Source organism: Bombus huntii, chromosome 13 (genome assembly GCF_024542735.1).
Source record: "Bombus huntii isolate Logan2020A chromosome 13, iyBomHunt1.1, whole genome shotgun sequence".
Classification (NCBI taxonomy): domain Eukaryota; kingdom Metazoa; phylum Arthropoda; class Insecta; order Hymenoptera; family Apidae; genus Bombus; species Bombus huntii.
Window position 1 is genome coordinate 4,814,488 of NC_066250.1, and position 18,843 is coordinate 4,833,330.

Genomic DNA, 18,843 nt, shown 5'->3' on the forward strand with positions numbered 1-18,843 from the left:
ACTAGTCGCCATACTTGTTACTGCGTACACTAGACTTAAAAATGCACGACTGTACTGCCATCTATAGGAAAACGCTATTGTCTGCCGAGGTATGTTCTAATATCAATCCTTGCTTTTGTACAATTTTGTTCAATCCTTGATTGAACAGATGATACGTTGTTTATTATTAGAATATACTATTCTAACCTAAAAGCATTACTTATTGGTTGATGCAAATTGCTCTTCTGCAATGTAAATTGTTGAGACATTAAGTACTAACCAGCAGTGTAGTATTTTAAGCAGAATTTACAATAACTTTGTTATTTGAATTAATAGATTAAAATGTACCTCTCTAAAAATGAATAAATATGTTAATATAGATAGTCATTAATCGTGAGTAAATTTTCCATAAACAGTAGATATCATATTTGAAAAAAATAAATCGAGTGGTATTACTTATAGGTTTTTAAAAACAAAGGAACCTAGCATTTGCAGTAACCCACTGGAACCTTACTAATACAACTGATTAGTAATAAAGATGTTATCTGCTATTGTAAAAGAGCACCAAAGCAAACAAGCAGCAAGAAAGGAAAGACAAGGTAAAAGTAATAAACATACTTTTGATCTTCTATAAATTGACTATACTTACGAATAACTATATAGAATATTGTTACAACAGAGCAAAAGAGGAAAGAAGCTGTGCAAGCTGCAAGTAACTTGACACAAGCTTTAGTTGACCATTTAAATGTTGGGTAAGTTTTTGATGTCCTTTGACGAGAAACAATTACAATGTAATTGTTTTTTAAAGAAATATTTGATCATGTAGAGTGGCACAAGCATATCTCAATCAGAAGAAACTCGATGCAGAAGCAAAACAATTACAACATAGCGCAACAAATTTTGCAAAACAAACACAGTCATGGTTGAATTTAGTAGAAGCTTTCTCCAGTGCATTAAAAGAAATTGGTGATGCTGAGAATTGGGCACGTAGCATTGAAGGAGATATGAGAACTATAGCAACTGCTTTGGAATATTCTTATAAAGGTAAACAACCAATGCAATCGTTTGTACTAATTACATTTTATGCATATAACATAGAATTAATTATAAAAATATATATATAAATATAATTAATGCATTTATTTCAGCAACCCAAGAAGTACAAGGGACCAGTACTACTTAAAAGCTTAAAAATATATATTATATTATATTAAAAGAACTTAAGAATAAGTGTTATTAAATGTCATTATAGATTTTATCTTGTTTTTTGTTTGTATTACTATGTTTTAAAATAAATCTCATCATTTTTTCTTCTGTTAAGAATTTATTTATTTCGTTGATTTTATCGAAGTTTGTTATTATTAATAACAACATTTTTGTAAACTATCCAGTGATATAGATTAATAACATTTTTGAATATCAATCTTATCATGGTAGCTGAACAAATTCAGACCACTAGTATAATAATTGGCAATCATGGCGGCCGGTCCTATTGCTGAACGTAATCAAGGTACGTGTCTATTTAAAATATTTAGATAAATATATATATTATAATATTTTGATTTTTCTTCTTATTGAAATCCTAATTGCAATTATGGAACGAATCTTGTATAATATATTAAAACTAAAAATATTGTGTTGTGTTAGGTTATGTGTACGTAAACACAATTTGTAGGTTAACAATTCTATATATATATATAGTAATTTTTTATAGTGCAAATAAAATATTTTATATCTTTTAGATGCTACAATATATGTCGGTGGATTGGATGATAAGGTCACAGAATCCCTTATGTGGGAACTGTTCGTCCAATCAGGACCAGTGGGTATGTAACAATATTATTATATCTGCTTTAAAATTTTTTTTTAAAGTAATTGAATTTCCTTGAAAATATTTTCAGTCAACGTGCATATGCCTAAAGATAGAGTAACACAAATGCATCAGGGCTATGGGTTTGTAGAATTTATGGGAGAAGAAGATGCTGACTATGCTATTAAGATAATGAACATGATAAAATTATATGGAAAACCAATAAGAGTAAATAAAGCAAGTGCTCATCAGAAGAACCTAGATGTTGGTGCTAATATCTTTATTGGAAATCTTGATCCAGAAGTAGATGAGAAACTATTATACGACACCTTCAGTGCATTTGGAGTAATTCTTCAGACGCCAAAAGTAATGCATGCTGCTAACAAACAATAATTAATAATAAGTGTTTACAAAATATATAACATGTTTTTATATTTCAGATAATGAGAGATCCTGAAACAGGAAACTCCAAGGGCTTTGCATTCATAAACTTCGCTTCCTTCGATGCCTCCGATGCAAGTATAGAAGCAATGAACGGTCAGTACTTATGCAACAGACCGATTTCCGTATCATATGCTTTCAAACGCGACGCGAAAGGAGAAAGACATGGTAGTGCTGCTGAACGATTGTTAGCTGCCCAAAACCCGTTAAGTCAAGCAGACAGGCCTCATCAATTATTTGCCGACGCTCCTCCTTTGGCACCACCTCCGATTCCAAATTCCAATGCAGCGACTCACCAAGCTACTCATCATCCTCAACATCATGTGATGCATCATGGAATGGTTGTACCACCACCTCCACCTCCGTCAACACCAGGACCTCCAATGGGTCACCCACCACCACCACCTGTTCCACCGCCGCCATCGAGTGGCTTTCCTCCAGCAAGTATTCCTCCGCCTCCTTTACCTCCGATGTCAATGGCCACACATCCTCCTTTACCGCCTGGAATGCCACCTCCATTGCCACCTATGCCCGTTTCAACGTCTCAATCGCAACAGACGACACCTAGAATGATGGCACCACCACCTCCTCATTGGGGAGTGAGTGGGCCACCTCAAGGTCAATTTCCACCTCCTCCGCCTCCCTCATCTACTGGAGCACCTCCACCTCCGCAATTTGGACAGTTTCAACCACCACCACCGCGACCTCCTCCAACATGGAGACATCCACCGCCTCCTCCTGTATCTCAGGGTGGACCACCGCCGCCACCACCTCCACAATTTCGACCACCCTTCCCACCAAGAGGTCCACCTCCACCTCCACCACCTCACGATTCCAGTCAATATTAAATTATCTCTTCATCTTTATGATATCGTCATTATTTAATAACATAATGTAAAAATTTGACTGTATTCAAGACATTCAAATACATTATTGTTGCGCAAATCTGTATTTGATAATATAATGTCTGAATAAATTTCATTAGTTTCAAGCCATGAGATTCTTTCAATTCCTCGTTCTTAAACGGCGAAGGAACCATAGATTGTGAAAATTATGACAAATCGTTCACAGTTTCTTTTTAACGATTACAAACGCGGTCATTTTAATGTATCGATTAGAAGTCGCGTGTGAATAAGGACATGCCAAGTTCGTTCTATCGATTATTGCAAGCCTGTCCAGTCCAGATAGTGATAACACTGAACGGACAAATGAGTGGCAGAGCAGTTGTCTTCGGGTATGTCACCGTGTTGAAAGGATTCGCGTACGAAATCGGACGAAAAATAAAAAAAAAACGAGTGAACGCGAAGGAATCGTAAGCTTGTCGCGTGTCATCAACCGAGTAAGTAAGGGGAACAGGTGTCTGGAGTGGTAAATTAAGCGGCGCCGACGGCGCTATGCATTCTGAAAATAACGCGATTTTTTTTAGATCTCTCGTGACTCGATGTAGTTTCATCGATCCGTACGACGCCTCGCTTGTCCATTACTTTCGAATAAAGTTAAAACGCTCCCAATATATTCTAGATATAGTTTGATATAATTGTTCGACGACCGAAAGGAAGGAATCATGTTCAACTTATGATATGGCTCGCCTCTACTACGAGTGTAACGCGGATCTAAGAAACAATACGGAAGATAGCGAAACGAACAAACCATACGCGTGTACACCGGATAAATATTGCTTGTATTGCTGTTGCAACTCGCAGTGTTGTCTGCTGGTGCAAAGACGGCCACCACGACACTTTTGGGAAGCCTGGTACTTTTGGCTAGGCGTTGCTTTACTCGCTGTTTTTATCATATCTTCGGTAAGTGATCCTCGATGATCTCTGATCTTAGGAACGTTCGCTTTATTGAAATTTCTAGAAATTTATTACGTAAACGAAACGAAACCTAAGAAATTGTATTTTCCATATCTGTGTTTGTCGTTTCATTATCAATCATCGATATCGTGTTCCCTTAGAATCGATGTGGCGCGTTCGTTTAATTTCCTTAACGATCGCCGATTACTCCAAGGAATATTTTGATTCCCCCTTTTTTTTTTTTTTTTTTTTGAAACTAGGTGAGCAGTTACATAGTCAGTAATTGCAGACATAATATTCAAGGTGTACAACTAAGACACAGCACGCACGGCAATCGACGAAACGATCGCGACAATCGTCCGAGTAACAACCAGAATGAGATATCCATAAGCATAATCCCGACGTCGGAATTTTTTCCATCGCACAGGAAGATGTTCGTGATTGCTTCTCAACCGGCCGTGAATCACCTGAGTAAGTAAAAATATTGCTCGTATACCTATAGAACTGCACCGTAAAACTCGGAGCATACTCTTCGTATGTTTAAACTTTCACGTCTGACCAGAACGCAATCACGTACGGACACATCTTTGCACTGCATAATTACGTACGATAAAGTAAAGACGATGTTAGCGTGGACGCGTTGCGTATCGAGCAATTAGGTTACAGAAGAGTGGTTGAAGCGGCTCGAACGGATGTTATAGAAGGACGAGTTCCAATGTAAAAAGTTTCGCAACACCGATGAAAGGGGGACAATCGCTTTAAATCTCTCCGAGATTCGATTAAAAGTTGGGGATGGCGCGGCGATCAGGAATAATTCGTGCAATTTCGAGCAATAATAATCTTGTGCGTGCATTGATTTATATTGCAGCTCCTGTCGTTGCGTGAAGTCGTTTTGTTTTAACGGAGCGATTATGCCAGCGAAAGGAAGCCGACGCGAAGAGTTGGAAGATCATCCCATGGCATTTTACACGGTAATACCTCTTAAAAGACAGCGCGTCGCATCGAGAGCTTTGATCGGCCGGAACATCGCTGCCACGTCATTATGTCGCGAGGAACATTTACGATAAATGCGTCTTTTTACTTAGCCTCGGGAAGTAATAACTGGTAGCGGTTCAAAACACTCTGATCGCAAACGACATTTTGAACAAATGAGAAACGATGTTACCGAAGAATACAGTCTTCTTAATGGCCAATTTGACACTGAAGCTACTTAGGCCGCGATCCGACTCCTCCTTTGGTTCATAATTTGCCACACGCGATGTATCCTATTAAACATGAAAACTTCCGATGTATCGTTTGCGATTAAGCGATTCGTCGTTTTCCAATTTAACGCGGGACGCGATAAAAACAAAGAACAACGTAAAATTATAGGTTTGACGATGCTTTATAACGCGTAGAATCGAAAACAACCGGTGTAGTAGGATTTACTAAAAGATCGGGAAACGATGATTTACGATAATGTGTCTGGAATACAAATCGTAGATCGGCGTTGATTAGGTTCGTTGGATCGTTTTAGCGCTTCTGAACATCGGTCGAGCATTTAGAATTTCTTAGCCGAAGCCTCGCTTCCATTTGGCTGAGCACAGTGCAACCAGCCCGATCGAAACTCGTTCTCGAGGACTCGAATGGGCGTAACTCCCATTAACAATTAAGAAGACACGCTGCAACTTGGTCGACGTACCTGACTGGACGTACCAAGAGATCGGGGGCTAATTAAAAAGGACAATCGGGCGAATGCAACTCAAGGCGACGTGTACTCTCTATCTTTTCGCGCATCTCTCTTAATCTTTCTTGCTCCCTCTTTCCTCTTTTTTCGCATCTTTCTCTTTATCTGTTCAATTCCTCGTCTTCCTTTTCCCTGCGACTCGTTCCTGCCGCTTCTCTGTTTCCAGATCGATCCCGCGATAGCGGTTAATCGCGATAATCTTCGCAGAAGAGAGGAATTACGAAAAACTTTGGCGTTTTATCGAACCCCGACAGCAAACACGCGGCAAACACATGCGCATTTCAGAATGATAAAACCAAGATGTGTACTTTTCATCTATTCGCATTGCGATTTCTAAGGTATTCGAAGGATCGTACACTGGCGTTCGTAAGTCACGGGATACTCGGAAATTTTTGAACACGAATTTTAATAAAATAAATAAAATCTTTAAAATGCACTATAGTAATTACGATATCTGTTTATGTTTATCGCAAGTGTATCAATTGGCTTACGGATGCGAGCGTATAAACCTTCTAAGATCGAGGTGAGATTCGTGCATACTTCGAATTACTTTGAGAAAATGAAAGGATTCGATGCAACTTTTCATTGTCATATTCCATCTGCGTAATGACTGGCTGTGATCATGTCAATTCGAGGCAGCTACGTGGGAGTGAAACGTTTGCTATTCCTTCGTCGGAGCGTTAGTACGTAGAACATGGTTTGTCATGGACGTTTAATACGAAATAATAGCTCGTGTACCGGCGTACACGTATCGATCGCGACGCTTTACACTTCAGCTAAATTAATTAATATGCACCGAAAGAGAAACAGATACACGTTTGACATTTTGCACAAGTGTGATTGTAATTAGCTGCGTAGGATGAGAGTGGAAACTACTGTCTGATATTATCATATAAAAAGTCAATGGCGGTGAAAAATTCTATAAATATACAATTTCGATGTGTTTGCGTTTAAATAATATTCACGACCTTCTTTTCTTTTTTTCATTATTCCACGAATCCCACGCTACAATGCGCTTACTCAAGACATCCATTAATAACGGCGGACCCCAAACATTTACACCTGAGAAACTCCAGTTCTCACGATTGAACCGTTGATTTAATTAAGAGTTAATTAGGCTACCTTCACCGCCAGATCAAAATTTTTTTCCAAACTAAATCCCAGCTCGGAAGACATCCTCTGCCTCGAGTTCAACAAAGTAGAAAGACGATAATTCAACCGTAAGAAGAAGATCCAGTTTCAACGAGACACTGCATGTATAAGAGGAATTTAAATTGCTTACTCCTCACCTCGTTGAAATAGGTCTATTCGAACGATCGTCCGAACAGTTCGCGATACATCTCAATAAATTACCCGAGTGAAAGAAATCCTTGTGCTCTCGGTAAATCTTTTTACAGCGAACACTTGATTCGTTCGCGCAATAAGAAGTAGCAAACGGAGAGCAGACTGCCGGCGACCTCGTTCGACTGTAACGAAGTGTCATTCCGATAACCCAGGCCCAGCTTTTACTGTCACTCGACGGATGACGATAAAGAAATGTGCAAGCAGCGGGGCTCTGCTTAATGTTGCATGGACAGGAAACCAACCGGGGAATTAAACTCTCGTCTGCTCTGCCGTTGGATACCAATGACTACGATTAAGATGTTCGAACGACTCTCGATTACGAATCCTGTACCATCGATTTTTACGCGATTTACCCTTTGACGAGAGGTTAAGATGTTTTAATCGTTGTATTTTACGTTTCGAAGAAATAAAGACGAACGTGTGGAATTAAACGAGGAATTTTATTTCGCTTTCCTGTTTCTCTGTTCGTTAATAGGTTTCGTCTCGCGACGAGTATCGATGGAAGTTTCGAAAATTTGTCATTTCGGGAATTCCGTTGGATTGAAGCAAAAAACAAATTTAGAATATAGACGAGCAAACCTGATATCCGAACGAATGAATTTGATATTCGTTACGAGCGAACAAACAAGCTTCTATAATATTTATTATAAAATACACGCGTTCTCAATGCGTGTAATAAATACACCAGCGTGTACTATCGGTAGTACGATATTATTCCGTCAATGATTCGTTACATCTGGATGGACGGAAATATATCGTAGCTCAACGAGAGATACGAACGTGCATACGATCTAGACGTTATTGTTCCAATAAATCGGCAGAGTTTAGGAGACTTTTCGAGGCAACTCTAAAAAAAAAGTCACTGGAATTCTTTCACAGCGAGAACATCACGAGTTTCGAGTTGTATAAACAGAGTGACAAAAAATTATCCACATATTATATTTAAATTAATTTAAAATATCAATCGATAGTGACCAATACGATTGTTAAGCAAGGATCGTCCTCGGCAAGAATTCCTATTCCCAATTGTACTGCGAGATTGGTTGTATACAAAGAGGAGACACGTTCTTCCATCTGGAAAGCGTTTGCGAAACGCGTCCCGTGGCTGCGTAAAAGTGTACGCGAATTTGCGATGTTGCTCCAATAAATCGGCTTTAAAAGAGACCGGAGCCAGTGAAAAGGCCAAGAAAAAGACTTAGCAAAATCCGGTTTAAGTGTGAATAAATTACGTACGCGAAGGGAGCTGGCGGAAATGGTACCGCCTCGCGGTGAGAAAACGCAAAAAGCCATCAAAGAAGTGGTGGCACGGTGGATGGGAAAGACAAAAGCCATTAATCGTTTCTGTACAGTGGCGCTTGTATTTCGATTTCCCTCTGATTTTCCTCTGCTTCACTGGCGTTCTTATTTCAGCAATGTTATCACCAACACTGCGCGATGTGATCTCTAAAATAACAAAGTGGAAAAGAGCTCGGCTTCTGCATTTTACGAGACCCAATTCTCGTATCGCGAAAGAAAAGAGGCCGAGTCGTACCGAAGAAGAAATTTCCAAGGAACCGATTATATGTCGCCTTGACGACGAAGCTATGCCAGCGAAGTAATGTCACCGATGACGGAATTAAAATAGATATAGAAGTAAATTCGTGAGGTGGTAGAAGAGTGGCGTGAAGGAGGAAGGACAGAAAAAGAGAGAGAGAAAGAGAGAGACAGAGATAGAGAGGTGGAAATCGAGAGTAGCCAACGTGTAAAGCAAGAGAAAGAGAAGGATACGAATCTGTGTTCCAGTGGGAGGTACTAAAATTAGAGGAGCCCACGCGGCTAACAGTTTCGTCTTGAAGCTTCCTTCAGACATTTTCAAATAGTCCTTTACGCCGATAACACAACGTGTTTTCGCGACGTCTCGCTGTCAGTCGCGACTCGGCGCCGTGATTCTGCGTTCGATTCGATTGGCTTACGAGTGACTTCCTCGAGAGACACGGTTGCCTCCTTGGAACCCATTCAACGTCCAAGTGACTCGAGATATTCCAACTGGCAGACGCAGACTTTCAATTAATCGTCTTTCTTTTTGTCAACGATAATTACCGTAATCGATGATCCTCGTCGAACGGCGAAAAATGAAAATCAAGGGCGGCTGATTTCCACGCCGCTGTTTCTACCGATCCGTTCAGTGGCCTCGAATAATCCCGCGTCAATAAGCAGTCAAGTGCAAATCGGGTTTCTTTCGCCGCTAGCCGCGTTGCCTTTATCGAACATCGTCTCTGCATTTAGCGAAGGCTAGCCCTTCAACATGATAATGTATATTCCTGTCTTCTGCATACGTTTCAAGTGGCTCTCGTGCAGATAGCGAACCGTACCTACTTCGCTGTCTCTTCCCTTATCAATGAAATTGTCCCTGAGGCGTACTCGCGTTCGAGTGATCCTCCCCGACGATACTTTTCATTATCGAGACTTTCGTGATTCTCGGAGTGTTAGATTCTGCCGAGGCTTACGGCATGTATTTCAATCGATCGACTATCGAGCCGCCAATCTGCATATATTTCATCCTGCTATTTCTGATTTTTCTGTCGGGCAACGTTCAACAGATCGAAGGTAAGTTGGCCGGTTTGATCCGATGCATCGGCAATGTCGCTATCGATTTTTTATGCGTCGTAATCGTGCTAATGCACGATACGTTTAACATACATGTACTATCGTAGTACTTATCGGCCGCGCATATCTATAATGAGCCCGTAAAAAAAAAAAAAAAAAAAGGAACGATGCGCCGTAAAATACACGAGACGAACAGATTTACGACATGGTACGTGTACGTGTCACGGCAACTCGTTCACGCTAAATGCCAAGAAATTTGTCGATATTCGCAGGTAGAAAATGCGTATGTACGAGCAAGGCCTGTAAAGAAGCCGGTGTCGACACGTGCAAGACCAAGTTTTACTGTTACACAGAGTTGATCTTGACTGGAGACCAAGAATTCGGAGGGAATACTACGACAAGAGGATGCACCGAGTTCGTATGAATTTTATTTTGAGATTATTAACATTGAAAAAGAGAATGACGATGTTGAAAGAAAACGTGATAAACAGAAATCAGTTAGAAGATATGTAAAAATTTCAAAGTCTATTTGTCTTGGTCGAGAAAATAATATCGTACGAAGCAGAAAACGTAGAAATCGCGTTTCAACTATTACGATAGTAGTAACCTCTCGTTTAAAAGCAACACCCCGACCTCTAACCTTTTCCTCTTATTCTACAATAAATTCCAACGGTACAAGTCCGGTTGACTCGAAGACGATTTAATTCGCTGAATCTTACGATTGACGTACCGCTATAAATTCGCCGTGGCTCTATGGCAAACAGCAGGTAACCTTGACGAGATAATCGGTGCGAGAAGTTTTCACGAATTCTTCCTAAAGCCGTGCTAAAATGACGAGAGATGTCGAAATCGTCTCGACTCGGAGCGTTCGAATATCGTTAGCCAGTTTTTATTGCTACCAATTAAATCTTCGAGCCGTTATCGGCAAATGTAGCGTGGCGTTAATTACCAGATAACTAGCAACGGACAAAATAATTAATTTTTATTGAAGATAACGCGATTCGCAAACAACGATCGAAATTGACCTCCTTTTTTCGACCGAATTCCTTCGTGATATTTTCTTCACTGGCCACGAAACGATCGATTGCTCGCCAAGCGTAACAAGCGCGATACACGCGCGGAATATTGAAATCTCGCGGCGTAAATCGTACAAAATGATTATTTAAATTCCGACTATCGCCGGGGTCGGAGAACTTTATCGAGCAGTGGCCATTTTATCGGAACGTTGTACGTTGCCATTGCTCAGGGGTGCCACGCCATTGTTATGCGAGACAAAGTCCTGGGTCACGAGGTCGAAGTCGAACGACAACGTGGACCGATCGTCGGCTGCCTGGATCCGTATGCCCTGGCCCAGATTGAAGTGTTGCGACAGCCACGACTACTGTAACGCCGATCACCGCATAAACGTGTCCACGTGGATCCACGACAAAGAGACGCCCGATGCTGTGGAACCCACTTTAGATTACACCGGTAAAGAGTCCTTTGCTACCTTCGTCTATTTACAATGGCTCGCAGAATTATTTGTACACGTATAGAAACGCATATTTTTACGCATATGCTATCCTAATGCATATAATGCTATCCTAAACAATACCATACTTTGGATATTTAGATATTTTGATTATGTTTGCGTATTGCGCGCATCCTACGTAATCTCGCGTCCTTAAATTTTCCATGCGAAATAAATTTTATGCAAATTTTATGCAAATTTCATGCAAAATAGAGCCGATCAGTATGATTTCAGAGAGGTTCGTACGTCGTTAAAGATATTTAAGCATTCTCCTTATTTCGAAGACACAGAAGTTTCACCCTAAATTCGTACAGGTTGGCGCCACTTCGACAATGTTGAAACTACTTACAGTAACTTTGAGTCTCGCTTTATTTACGATCTTACCCGCTTCATTTACACGCTTCGTAGATATCTGTAACAATTTAACCGAAGAGATATCGCGCTGTATGATTCAATGCCAGAACATTTAAGGCGCCACTGTTCTCGACTAAACAAGCTCGAGGAATGGATTTTCTGATAAGTCTTGTATTATGTACAAAGGTTCCTTTAATGGGATGTCGTCGAGCCGAGACATAATGGGATCGATTCAGCCGGATCCAGGGCCGATTGCCGGAGGTCGAGAATCGCCGGATCAATTCCTTGAGAATCGCGTTAAACCGCTGCACGTTGCTGCGCTGGTCTTGGCGATCGCTGCTCTGATATCGGTCCTAGCAGCCTGCTACGTTATTACAAGGTCTGGAAATTTTTATTATCTCGCCTACCGTAAAGTTTCTCGCTAGAAAATCGCGTGCGCGCCGCGAGAAAGGTGTCGGATCTCACGTAACGAACTTTTATTGACTTCGCTTTTGCCGCGAAGAAAACCCACCGCTGCACTGGCAAGATGCATCTATAAAACTCGTATTTTACGACGCTAAGCACGTTCGAGCAAAGAGGGTGTCGCAAATGAACGTTTGACGTATTGCCAGAAAAATTCTTCGTAATTTTTTATTTCATAAACGCGACCTATTTAAGAATAAGTAGTAATCCTCGATCGTTCGTCCCGCTTGTCTTCTTTTCTTCCTTTTTCTTACTTTTTTCTCATTAATGACGTTCCCTTTCTTTCTTCACCTACGTCTCTCCTTTTCCGTTTCGTATACAATTGAAAAATATTCCTGTATTTTCGCCACATTCCTTGATACTCTGCCAAGAATTTGTTCGCCTCTTTGTTGAGGAAACAACATTCATATGTAAGTTCGTAATCGTAATTACTTGGCATTGGCTGCTGGCATTCTAGTCTGCCAGGCTTTTCCAGCGAATCGATTCGCGGCGACGCGTCGTTTCAAATTTGCGATCAAAGCAAAAGTTTCGATTCGTTTCTATGACAAAACGCAATAGACGTGCCAGAAAAATCTGATCGAAGGAAGGAGCGAGTGCCCGCGAACGCGAGCTACCTTTAGCGCATTTCCCTGGCGCGTCTAAACGCTCTGAAAAACCCTCCTATTGGAAAGCACGGCACGATGAAAAACCTTGTGCTAATATTAACTCGGCGACCCGTTAACAATCACCGTTCACGAGGTTACAAACTGCAACTGCCATCCGATAGTCGCTGACGTTGTAGTCAATTCAGTACTCACACGTCGAAAATCGGCACGCTGCGTCTGTTAACCACGATTATCAGCTTAGTCGGACAGTTCGGACTTGAAATATTACCGATATTAATAACACGTACAAGGAGTCCTCTCATTGCCGATCCGATAAGCTAGCCACGTGCGACGTGTCTCGCCTTGTTGTCGATAGTTCGCGATAGACAATCGATCGGTAAAAATCTGATGGCATAAATGTTCCAGTCCGATTGCATCGAATAATAATCAATTTGTCGTTCCATTTTCCAACAAGTACGATAATATTTTTTATCCTTTAACTTTATTCAACCGAGAAACCGACTTAACTGACTCGTCTCTAATATTCCTAATCTCTTAGAAATAATCGTTTCTTTATCTACAAACCTATTCGTATAATTTTTGTTAACGAATGACTCGGTTAACAAATTAATAAATTTCATAGTATCGTGTCGTAGTATAATTGTACCTACAATTTCCATTCTTTCCACCGAGTCACGTAACACAGCGGCATTTCCTTTCGGATGGCACTTTTTATTATCTGACCATGTTCCCTTCTTCCTTTTCTCAGCCGGTCGATTTCAGGGGTCTGAAGCCTGGCCGGTTTGTCGATCTGACTAAAAGCCGCTCAACTCGCTTCTTATCAACACTCCTTTTTCTTTGGGACCCTGTCGAAACTGATAACGAGTCCCGAGAGGCCCACCGTGGGCTTTACCCTCTAATCTTTTGCCTCCGAACAGTTAAGTGCATTTTCGAGTTTGGGAATGTCCTGGTCTTCGGCTCGCGTCTACCTTCCTCCACGTGTTGCTTCCTTTCTTCCTTCTTTATCGCGCCTTCGAGTATGTCTTTCGAGCGTCACGATTGCCTGTAGAAGGGACCAGCGTCCCTTTCCCGATTTCTTCGTGTTTCACACGGTCCCAACTTTAATGTGGCCACGTTTCTATCTGTTTGTAATGACGTTGCCTTGTCACAAGGATAACGCGCAGCCCAAAGAATCGGTAGGGGCTTCTCTTTATCGCCGCAGGCACGGCGTCTCGAGTGCAGGGAAAATACAGGCGAATTAGGATAACAGACACCGATAAGCGGCAAAGTGTACATTTTGGTGAATGCGCGTTTCTACTTCGTCCGCTGTTTATCACCGGATATTTTTGGAGTACGGTCCACCCGTGCTTCACGGTGTTTTGTGCTCGGCGTCGCACCGATAACTGAAACTTCATAGATTTAGAAACACTAGAAATTTTCGACGTCGACGTTCGCGTTCATTTATTTCTAAGATTTCATTCAGGTTCGTAACGATACTCGAAACTTCGTAGATTCATAAGTCGCCCGATTTCTGATATTCCTGATATTCACATTTGTTCGTTCGTATGTTCCTTTTGGAATCGCGTTCCATGTTATAACGATACTTGAAATTTCCGACATTTGTTTTTGTACTATTTTTAAATTCATGGATGGAGTGTTCGGTTTCGCGTTAACAACCGGCCACAAATCGTCCAGTTTTTCGCTGCTGATGCCGTTTACTCGTTTGCAGATTCTTGAAAACAAATCCATACACCGTTGGCAGCGTGGAATAACGAAGATCCTTACTTGTAATCTTTAAGCCTCGAAACTTTCCAACAATTATCACTATCTCCTTTTATCGAATTAAAGGAATCAGGTAAGAGTCCAATTAATAATTCTTTGTCAGGCAAACGGACGTGTGAAATTTATTAGATTACGTATTACCGGTTTCATTGTACGAAGAGAAACTACGTCGCGTCCGAGCCGGAGTTAAATCGGCTCGAACGTGCGTTCGTACGCACTCACGGACACGGATACTTTCTGCCTTTAATCGTATGCCCCTGATCGACTAACGAACGCAAAATATAAATAGAAGCCGGCTGTGCAAGAGATAACCGCCGCCGACAAGCCAAACGAGTCTGTATCGAACAGATTTTTGTCATGGATAATATCGAACAACTTTCGACTCTCGGTAGCCGGTAGCGCCAGAAGATTATCGACAATAGCAGACGCGAATAATTTCATCGATACTAGACTTGCCCTTTCAAATCCATGCATCTTTAAAAATTGTAATTAAGTCGTACGTAATCTAGTCTCACGTTTGTTACTCTGGTTTATCAATGCTTAATTATTTGTACAACTGTTCTGTTGTATTTGACTCAATCGACTATTCTTCGTGTTTGTTCAGGGCGATGGGACACGGTGGCGTCGAACGGATGCGTGGAAACGTGGGATATCATGCGGTTTGAAGAGTCATCGAAGGAAGGCATGACGAAGCTCGACGAGGGACAGTTTTGGGCAAACAACTCGCTGAAATCTTTTGTTTCCAAGGGTATGACTAACATCGGGCTGCGCCTCTTATTTGAATTCCGTCCTCCCGGTCTCACGGGTCTAAAACCAGGTGCTTCGCTTGTTTCCATGTAATTAGTCATCCTCGGGGCATGCACGTAGTTGAAAGAAAGAAGCACATACTTGTGTAAAGCGTGGAAGAATCGGACATTTTTAGGATGGTGGACGAATTTGGTGACGATCGTACATGGTGAACGTTTGTTATATGTACGACGTTGACTCTATACTAAATATGACGGTAGACAAGAGCCAGTGTTGGAATCAGTGTGCACGTCGAACGATGATACGATAAGTTATTATGCGTACAAGAAACTGCATTCCCGTTCTAATGGATTTACATCTTGTTACGATTGTAAATAATTTGTATAAGAATAGCGTAAGATAGTAAGTATATTGAGGCGTAAAAATAGTAGAATACGTTAGATCCCGATTTGCATATGTTTTACATTCTCTTACATTTTGTATTCGATGTAATAGGCTTTGATCATGTGGCAGGAAATACGGATAATATAAATCTCAAGGAGATTAATCAACATGTACGTAGAGATGGAATGGATAGAATGGAAAAATAACAAGACCTGTTGTTCGCACCGTTAAATTGTTTCTCGATCGACGACGAGTTATCGAAAGCTTTTTTCAGCATCTTCGTTCGTACGATGACTGACAACCTGAGCCGTGTGCCGTCTGGAATCACGACGAACAATAGCGTATTCCATTAAGCCTACCATGAGAATTAACCAGTCAGCCATAACCAGGTGCTCGTTGGATCCAACTTCGGATTCCAACTCGACCGCTTTGACCACCGCATTCGTTGCGCCCGACGAAAATCAATCACTCGGCTAAATATATAGGCTCGATTCGTAGGTAGATACCCGTCCTCCGGGCATCCTCGAATGACCAAATATCTTAGATAAATATCTTCAGCTTGTCTAACTGGTTCATCCACGAGCCACTAACAAGACATTTCTTTTTCTCTTCCTCCTCTCTTTTTCGACAAGGTTCGTTTGTAGCAAGTTCAATCTCCTCCTGTATTCGTGGATCGACTTACGTGTTCGATTTCTCTCGAGCGAATAGTTATTAATAAGCCATCATAGTTCTTTCGATCGTATTTGTACCACAGCTAATGTCAACGAACCGCACGGTACTTCTCGTTCAACACGCCTTTGTCTTCGCCGTTATCTACGCCGCTCAACACTGAAACGCTTTGAATTCACGAACGAACGAAACGTGTTGACGAGCAAGCTAAACTTGTCGCTTCGATTCTCCTTAAGCGAGAACTCGATGGGACGCGCTCGAGAGAGTAATATCGGTAAGACGATACCGTGCCAGAAGCATATTTCATTCTGGATTCGGAAGACAGCACTTAACATCGCTCACCGTCAGCGTGGATTGGATTATTCTCGGTGAACATACCAAAGATTCGGATCGGGGCAACGATGCATTATTCGTGTAAGAAATAAGCAAAAATAGGAGCAGCGCCATGGCGCCAACGAGTTAATAGTTAATTGGCTAATGCCTGGCTAAAAATAAGCTGCGTATCGTCCACTTCGTGGTAGCTATATTCAAAGCACCGGCGGCGCTAGTTCCTGAAAAGGAAATCCTATTGACGATTACAATCACGTATCTCGCGTTCTAGCGAAGGTGTGACAACAAAGCGATCGCAGCTTCGCGACTTTCACAATTCTCAATCGGTGTCCTCTGATCCGGCGAACAAAGTACGACGTTAATGTGTACAAGCGAGCTGACAAAACAGGAAGATTGAAATAAACGGCCAAGGATCACAGATCTAAGTCTACGGAATTAAGACACAAGCTTGCTCGTTTCGAGGAAATCGTGCGGAGAGACGAATTAATCTAGCGAATTTAACACGCGTCTTCTCTACGGTTGCCTTCGTGTGCCAGCGACAGGCCGATTCAGACGACGATCTCTACCTGTCTATGATCGATCGAGCCTGGGTCGAAAGACATCTCACGCAAAGTGAAAAGGTCCATTGACGGGCACGCTTATGCATAATGCACGCTGAAAAGGGAGGCCGATTATCCGGACAAAGGCCGATTTATTTATCTCGTCTATCATCCTACCATTATGCAAAACGATCTTTAGTTAAGCCAGTTAGGTGTCGACGTCTTCGACGTACAAATGCACAGAATATACAGGGTGTTCGCTAGACAAGTATAATTTATCTTCATGAACGATTTCATTTCTGTCGTTGGGGCGTACTTGGGGCGCTTCCTCGTCCGACTAGACTCGCGCAATTTCATTGAAAGATCCGATTCATAGGATCGACGCGTTTAAAAGGCCGCATAAGCGCGGCACTCGCGCACATTTGTCCGTAAGTAGGGAAAAGAAGTTGCCGGAGACGACGTAGCGCACGACAAAAGCTAAAAAGGAGACCGGCGGCTGTCAGGAGGAAGGGCTGACGATCCACAGCAGAAGTAAGCTGCTGCTCTTTTCATCGTCCGTCTTCCTCTTACCAGGACGCACGGACCACGTGCGCGCGCGCGACATACAAAACGACACAGTGTGTGCGAGTAGCGTGGATCGCACAGACACTCACCTACACGAAGCAAATGTGGCGTCTCTGCCTCGGGGCTCAGGCGCCACTGTCTCCCTTCTCTTTGTCCCTCGTTTCCCTCACCAACCGCCCATTTCCCGGCGTCGATCCGCACTACTCAACCTTTTACCAACACACAACTATACCAGCTTGGCCGCATACTACGTTCTGGTACAGTGACTGCCATTAACGTAAGTGGCAGAGGCCATGTGCGCGCTCTTCATTCGCCTAAATCCATCGAGTCGCTTCGATGAGGATCCACGATGATCGATGATGAGTAAACAACGTGTCGGAGTTTTAGAATTATCGTAAATTGGCTAGGAATGATTCTACTTTGGTAGGAATTTATCCCAAAATTCCTTCGTTAAAATATTCTTCGTTAAAAATAACATGGATCGATCGCCGTGAATTCATAAACAAGATATTAGAATTTCAGTATTAAACTGGATAGATGGATGGAATGATCGTATGTACTTTGGGCATTGAATTTACTTTAAGGTAATTCTCCGTCAAGAATAAAAAATTGACCCGATTAAATTCATCTGACTCGTTCGATCGAGATTTACGATCAACGCCGATACTTTAAGATAACTTTACTTCGAAGTAATTCTTCGTTGAATATAAAAATTGATCGGTTTAAATCCACCTAACTGTTTCGACAAGTATCGATATACAACGATGAACGATGAGCGAGCAAACTAAAAATTCTATTTCGACGCGAACTTTACTTCGAAATATGTAACTGCTCGTTGAAAATAAAGATTAATTGATCAAAAATCGGATAAATTTCAAAACGAACCGTTTCTATCGAATCGAATACCAACCCGTAGAAATTCTATAATTAAATTAAAATTACGATAACTTCGCTCCAAGGAAATTCCTCGTCAAAAATAGACAAAATTTGGAGTTTCGTACGTAAACTCGGAAGATTATTTCCAACCGAATATTCTCTCGTGATACGTTTAAATGGATGGCCTACAAATTCGTTAGGATTTGTTATACGTTTTCTAGCGATGGCTCGGGATCGACCGGAGTCAAGGAAGGTAGATCATAGATTAACGACAGCCGTTGAACGTGCGTATTGTACGCGTTCACGGTGCGTGGCTCACCGACAAGGGGCATACTATCGCAGCCGGAGGCGGGACTCGTT

At 41.7% G+C, this 18,843-nt stretch overlaps 4 protein-coding genes across 6 annotated transcripts; all 4 read left to right on the forward strand.

Annotated features, from left to right (window-relative positions):
- Nucleotide 1: 1 nt before the first annotated feature.
- LOC126872279 (biogenesis of lysosome-related organelles complex 1 subunit 1) lies at nucleotides 2–1,293 on the forward strand. 2 transcript variants are annotated; one of them, XM_050632008.1, is made up of 5 exons: nucleotides 2–89; nucleotides 442–578; nucleotides 659–731; nucleotides 806–1,023; nucleotides 1,128–1,293. In XM_050632008.1, exons 2-5 carry the CDS (start codon nucleotides 518–520, stop codon nucleotides 1,160–1,162), a joined length of 387 nt encoding a protein of 128 aa, XP_050487965.1. In that variant the 5' UTR covers nucleotides 2–89; nucleotides 442–517; the 3' UTR covers nucleotides 1,163–1,293. The 2 variants fall into 2 exon arrangements, with proteins under 2 accessions (XP_050487965.1, XP_050487964.1); XM_050632007.1 differs by lacking the exon at nucleotides 2–89 and adding an exon at nucleotides 116–372.
- A 47-nt stretch (nucleotides 1,294–1,340) lies between these two features.
- Nucleotides 1,341–3,221, forward strand: LOC126872260 (splicing factor 3B subunit 4). The gene is made up of 4 exons (XM_050631975.1): nucleotides 1,341–1,489; nucleotides 1,722–1,805; nucleotides 1,881–2,155; nucleotides 2,230–3,221. The coding sequence occupies exons 1-4, from the start codon at nucleotides 1,456–1,458 to the stop codon at nucleotides 3,076–3,078; spliced, it is 1,242 nt and encodes a 413-aa protein (XP_050487932.1). The 5' UTR covers nucleotides 1,341–1,455; the 3' UTR covers nucleotides 3,079–3,221.
- A 147-nt stretch (nucleotides 3,222–3,368) lies between these two features.
- On the forward strand, nucleotides 3,369–8,190 carry LOC126872277 (uncharacterized). Its single transcript, XM_050632005.1, has 4 exons — nucleotides 3,369–3,569; nucleotides 3,657–4,032; nucleotides 4,287–4,497; nucleotides 4,895–8,190. Exons 2-4 carry the CDS (start codon nucleotides 3,811–3,813, stop codon nucleotides 4,909–4,911), a joined length of 450 nt encoding a protein of 149 aa, XP_050487962.1. The 5' UTR covers nucleotides 3,369–3,569; nucleotides 3,657–3,810; the 3' UTR covers nucleotides 4,912–8,190.
- A 462-nt stretch (nucleotides 8,191–8,652) lies between these two features.
- Nucleotides 8,653–15,561, forward strand: LOC126872272 (uncharacterized). 2 transcript variants are annotated; one of them, XM_050632000.1, is made up of 6 exons: nucleotides 8,653–9,682; nucleotides 9,955–10,096; nucleotides 10,929–11,152; nucleotides 11,733–11,925; nucleotides 14,322–14,870; nucleotides 14,979–15,561. In XM_050632000.1, exons 1-5 carry the CDS (start codon nucleotides 9,586–9,588, stop codon nucleotides 14,362–14,364), a joined length of 699 nt encoding a protein of 232 aa, XP_050487957.1. In that variant the 5' UTR covers nucleotides 8,653–9,585; the 3' UTR covers nucleotides 14,365–14,870; nucleotides 14,979–15,561. The 2 variants fall into 2 exon arrangements, with proteins under 2 accessions (XP_050487957.1, XP_050487956.1); XM_050631999.1 differs by having other exon boundaries at nucleotides 8,655–9,682; nucleotides 14,322–14,447.
- The last annotated feature ends 3,282 nt before the right edge of the window (nucleotides 15,562–18,843 follow it).

Excerpts from the sequence above, each read along its gene's own strand:
- LOC126872279 (XM_050632008.1), top strand. The coding sequence starts at position 518 with ATGTTATCTGCTATTGTAAAAGAGCACCAAAGCAAACAAGCAGCAAGA. Across the intron at positions 579-658 it reads AGCAAGAAAGGAAAGACAAG|AGCAAAAGAGGAAAGAAGCT; the intron begins GTAAAAGTAATA and ends TTGTTACAACAG. Across the intron at positions 1,024-1,127 it reads TTTGGAATATTCTTATAAAG|CAACCCAAGAAGTACAAGGG; the intron begins GTAAACAACCAA and ends CATTTATTTCAG.
- LOC126872260 (XM_050631975.1), top strand. The coding sequence starts at position 1,456 with ATGGCGGCCGGTCCTATTGCTGAACGTAATCAAG. Across the intron at positions 1,490-1,721 it reads TATTGCTGAACGTAATCAAG|ATGCTACAATATATGTCGGT; the intron begins GTACGTGTCTAT and ends TATATCTTTTAG. Across the intron at positions 1,806-1,880 it reads CGTCCAATCAGGACCAGTGG|TCAACGTGCATATGCCTAAA; the intron begins GTATGTAACAAT and ends AAATATTTTCAG.
- LOC126872277 (XM_050632005.1), top strand. The coding sequence starts at position 3,811 with ATGGCTCGCCTCTACTACGAGTGTAACGCGGATCTAAGAAACAATACG. Across the intron at positions 4,033-4,286 it reads CTGTTTTTATCATATCTTCG|GTGAGCAGTTACATAGTCAG; the intron begins GTAAGTGATCCT and ends TTTTGAAACTAG.
- LOC126872272 (XM_050632000.1), top strand. The coding sequence starts at position 9,586 with ATGTATTTCAATCGATCGACTATCGAGCCGCCAATCTGCATATATTTC. Across the intron at positions 10,097-10,928 it reads ACGACAAGAGGATGCACCGA|GGGTGCCACGCCATTGTTAT; the intron begins GTTCGTATGAAT and ends GCCATTGCTCAG. Across the intron at positions 11,153-11,732 it reads ACCCACTTTAGATTACACCG|GTTCCTTTAATGGGATGTCG; the intron begins GTAAAGAGTCCT and ends TTATGTACAAAG.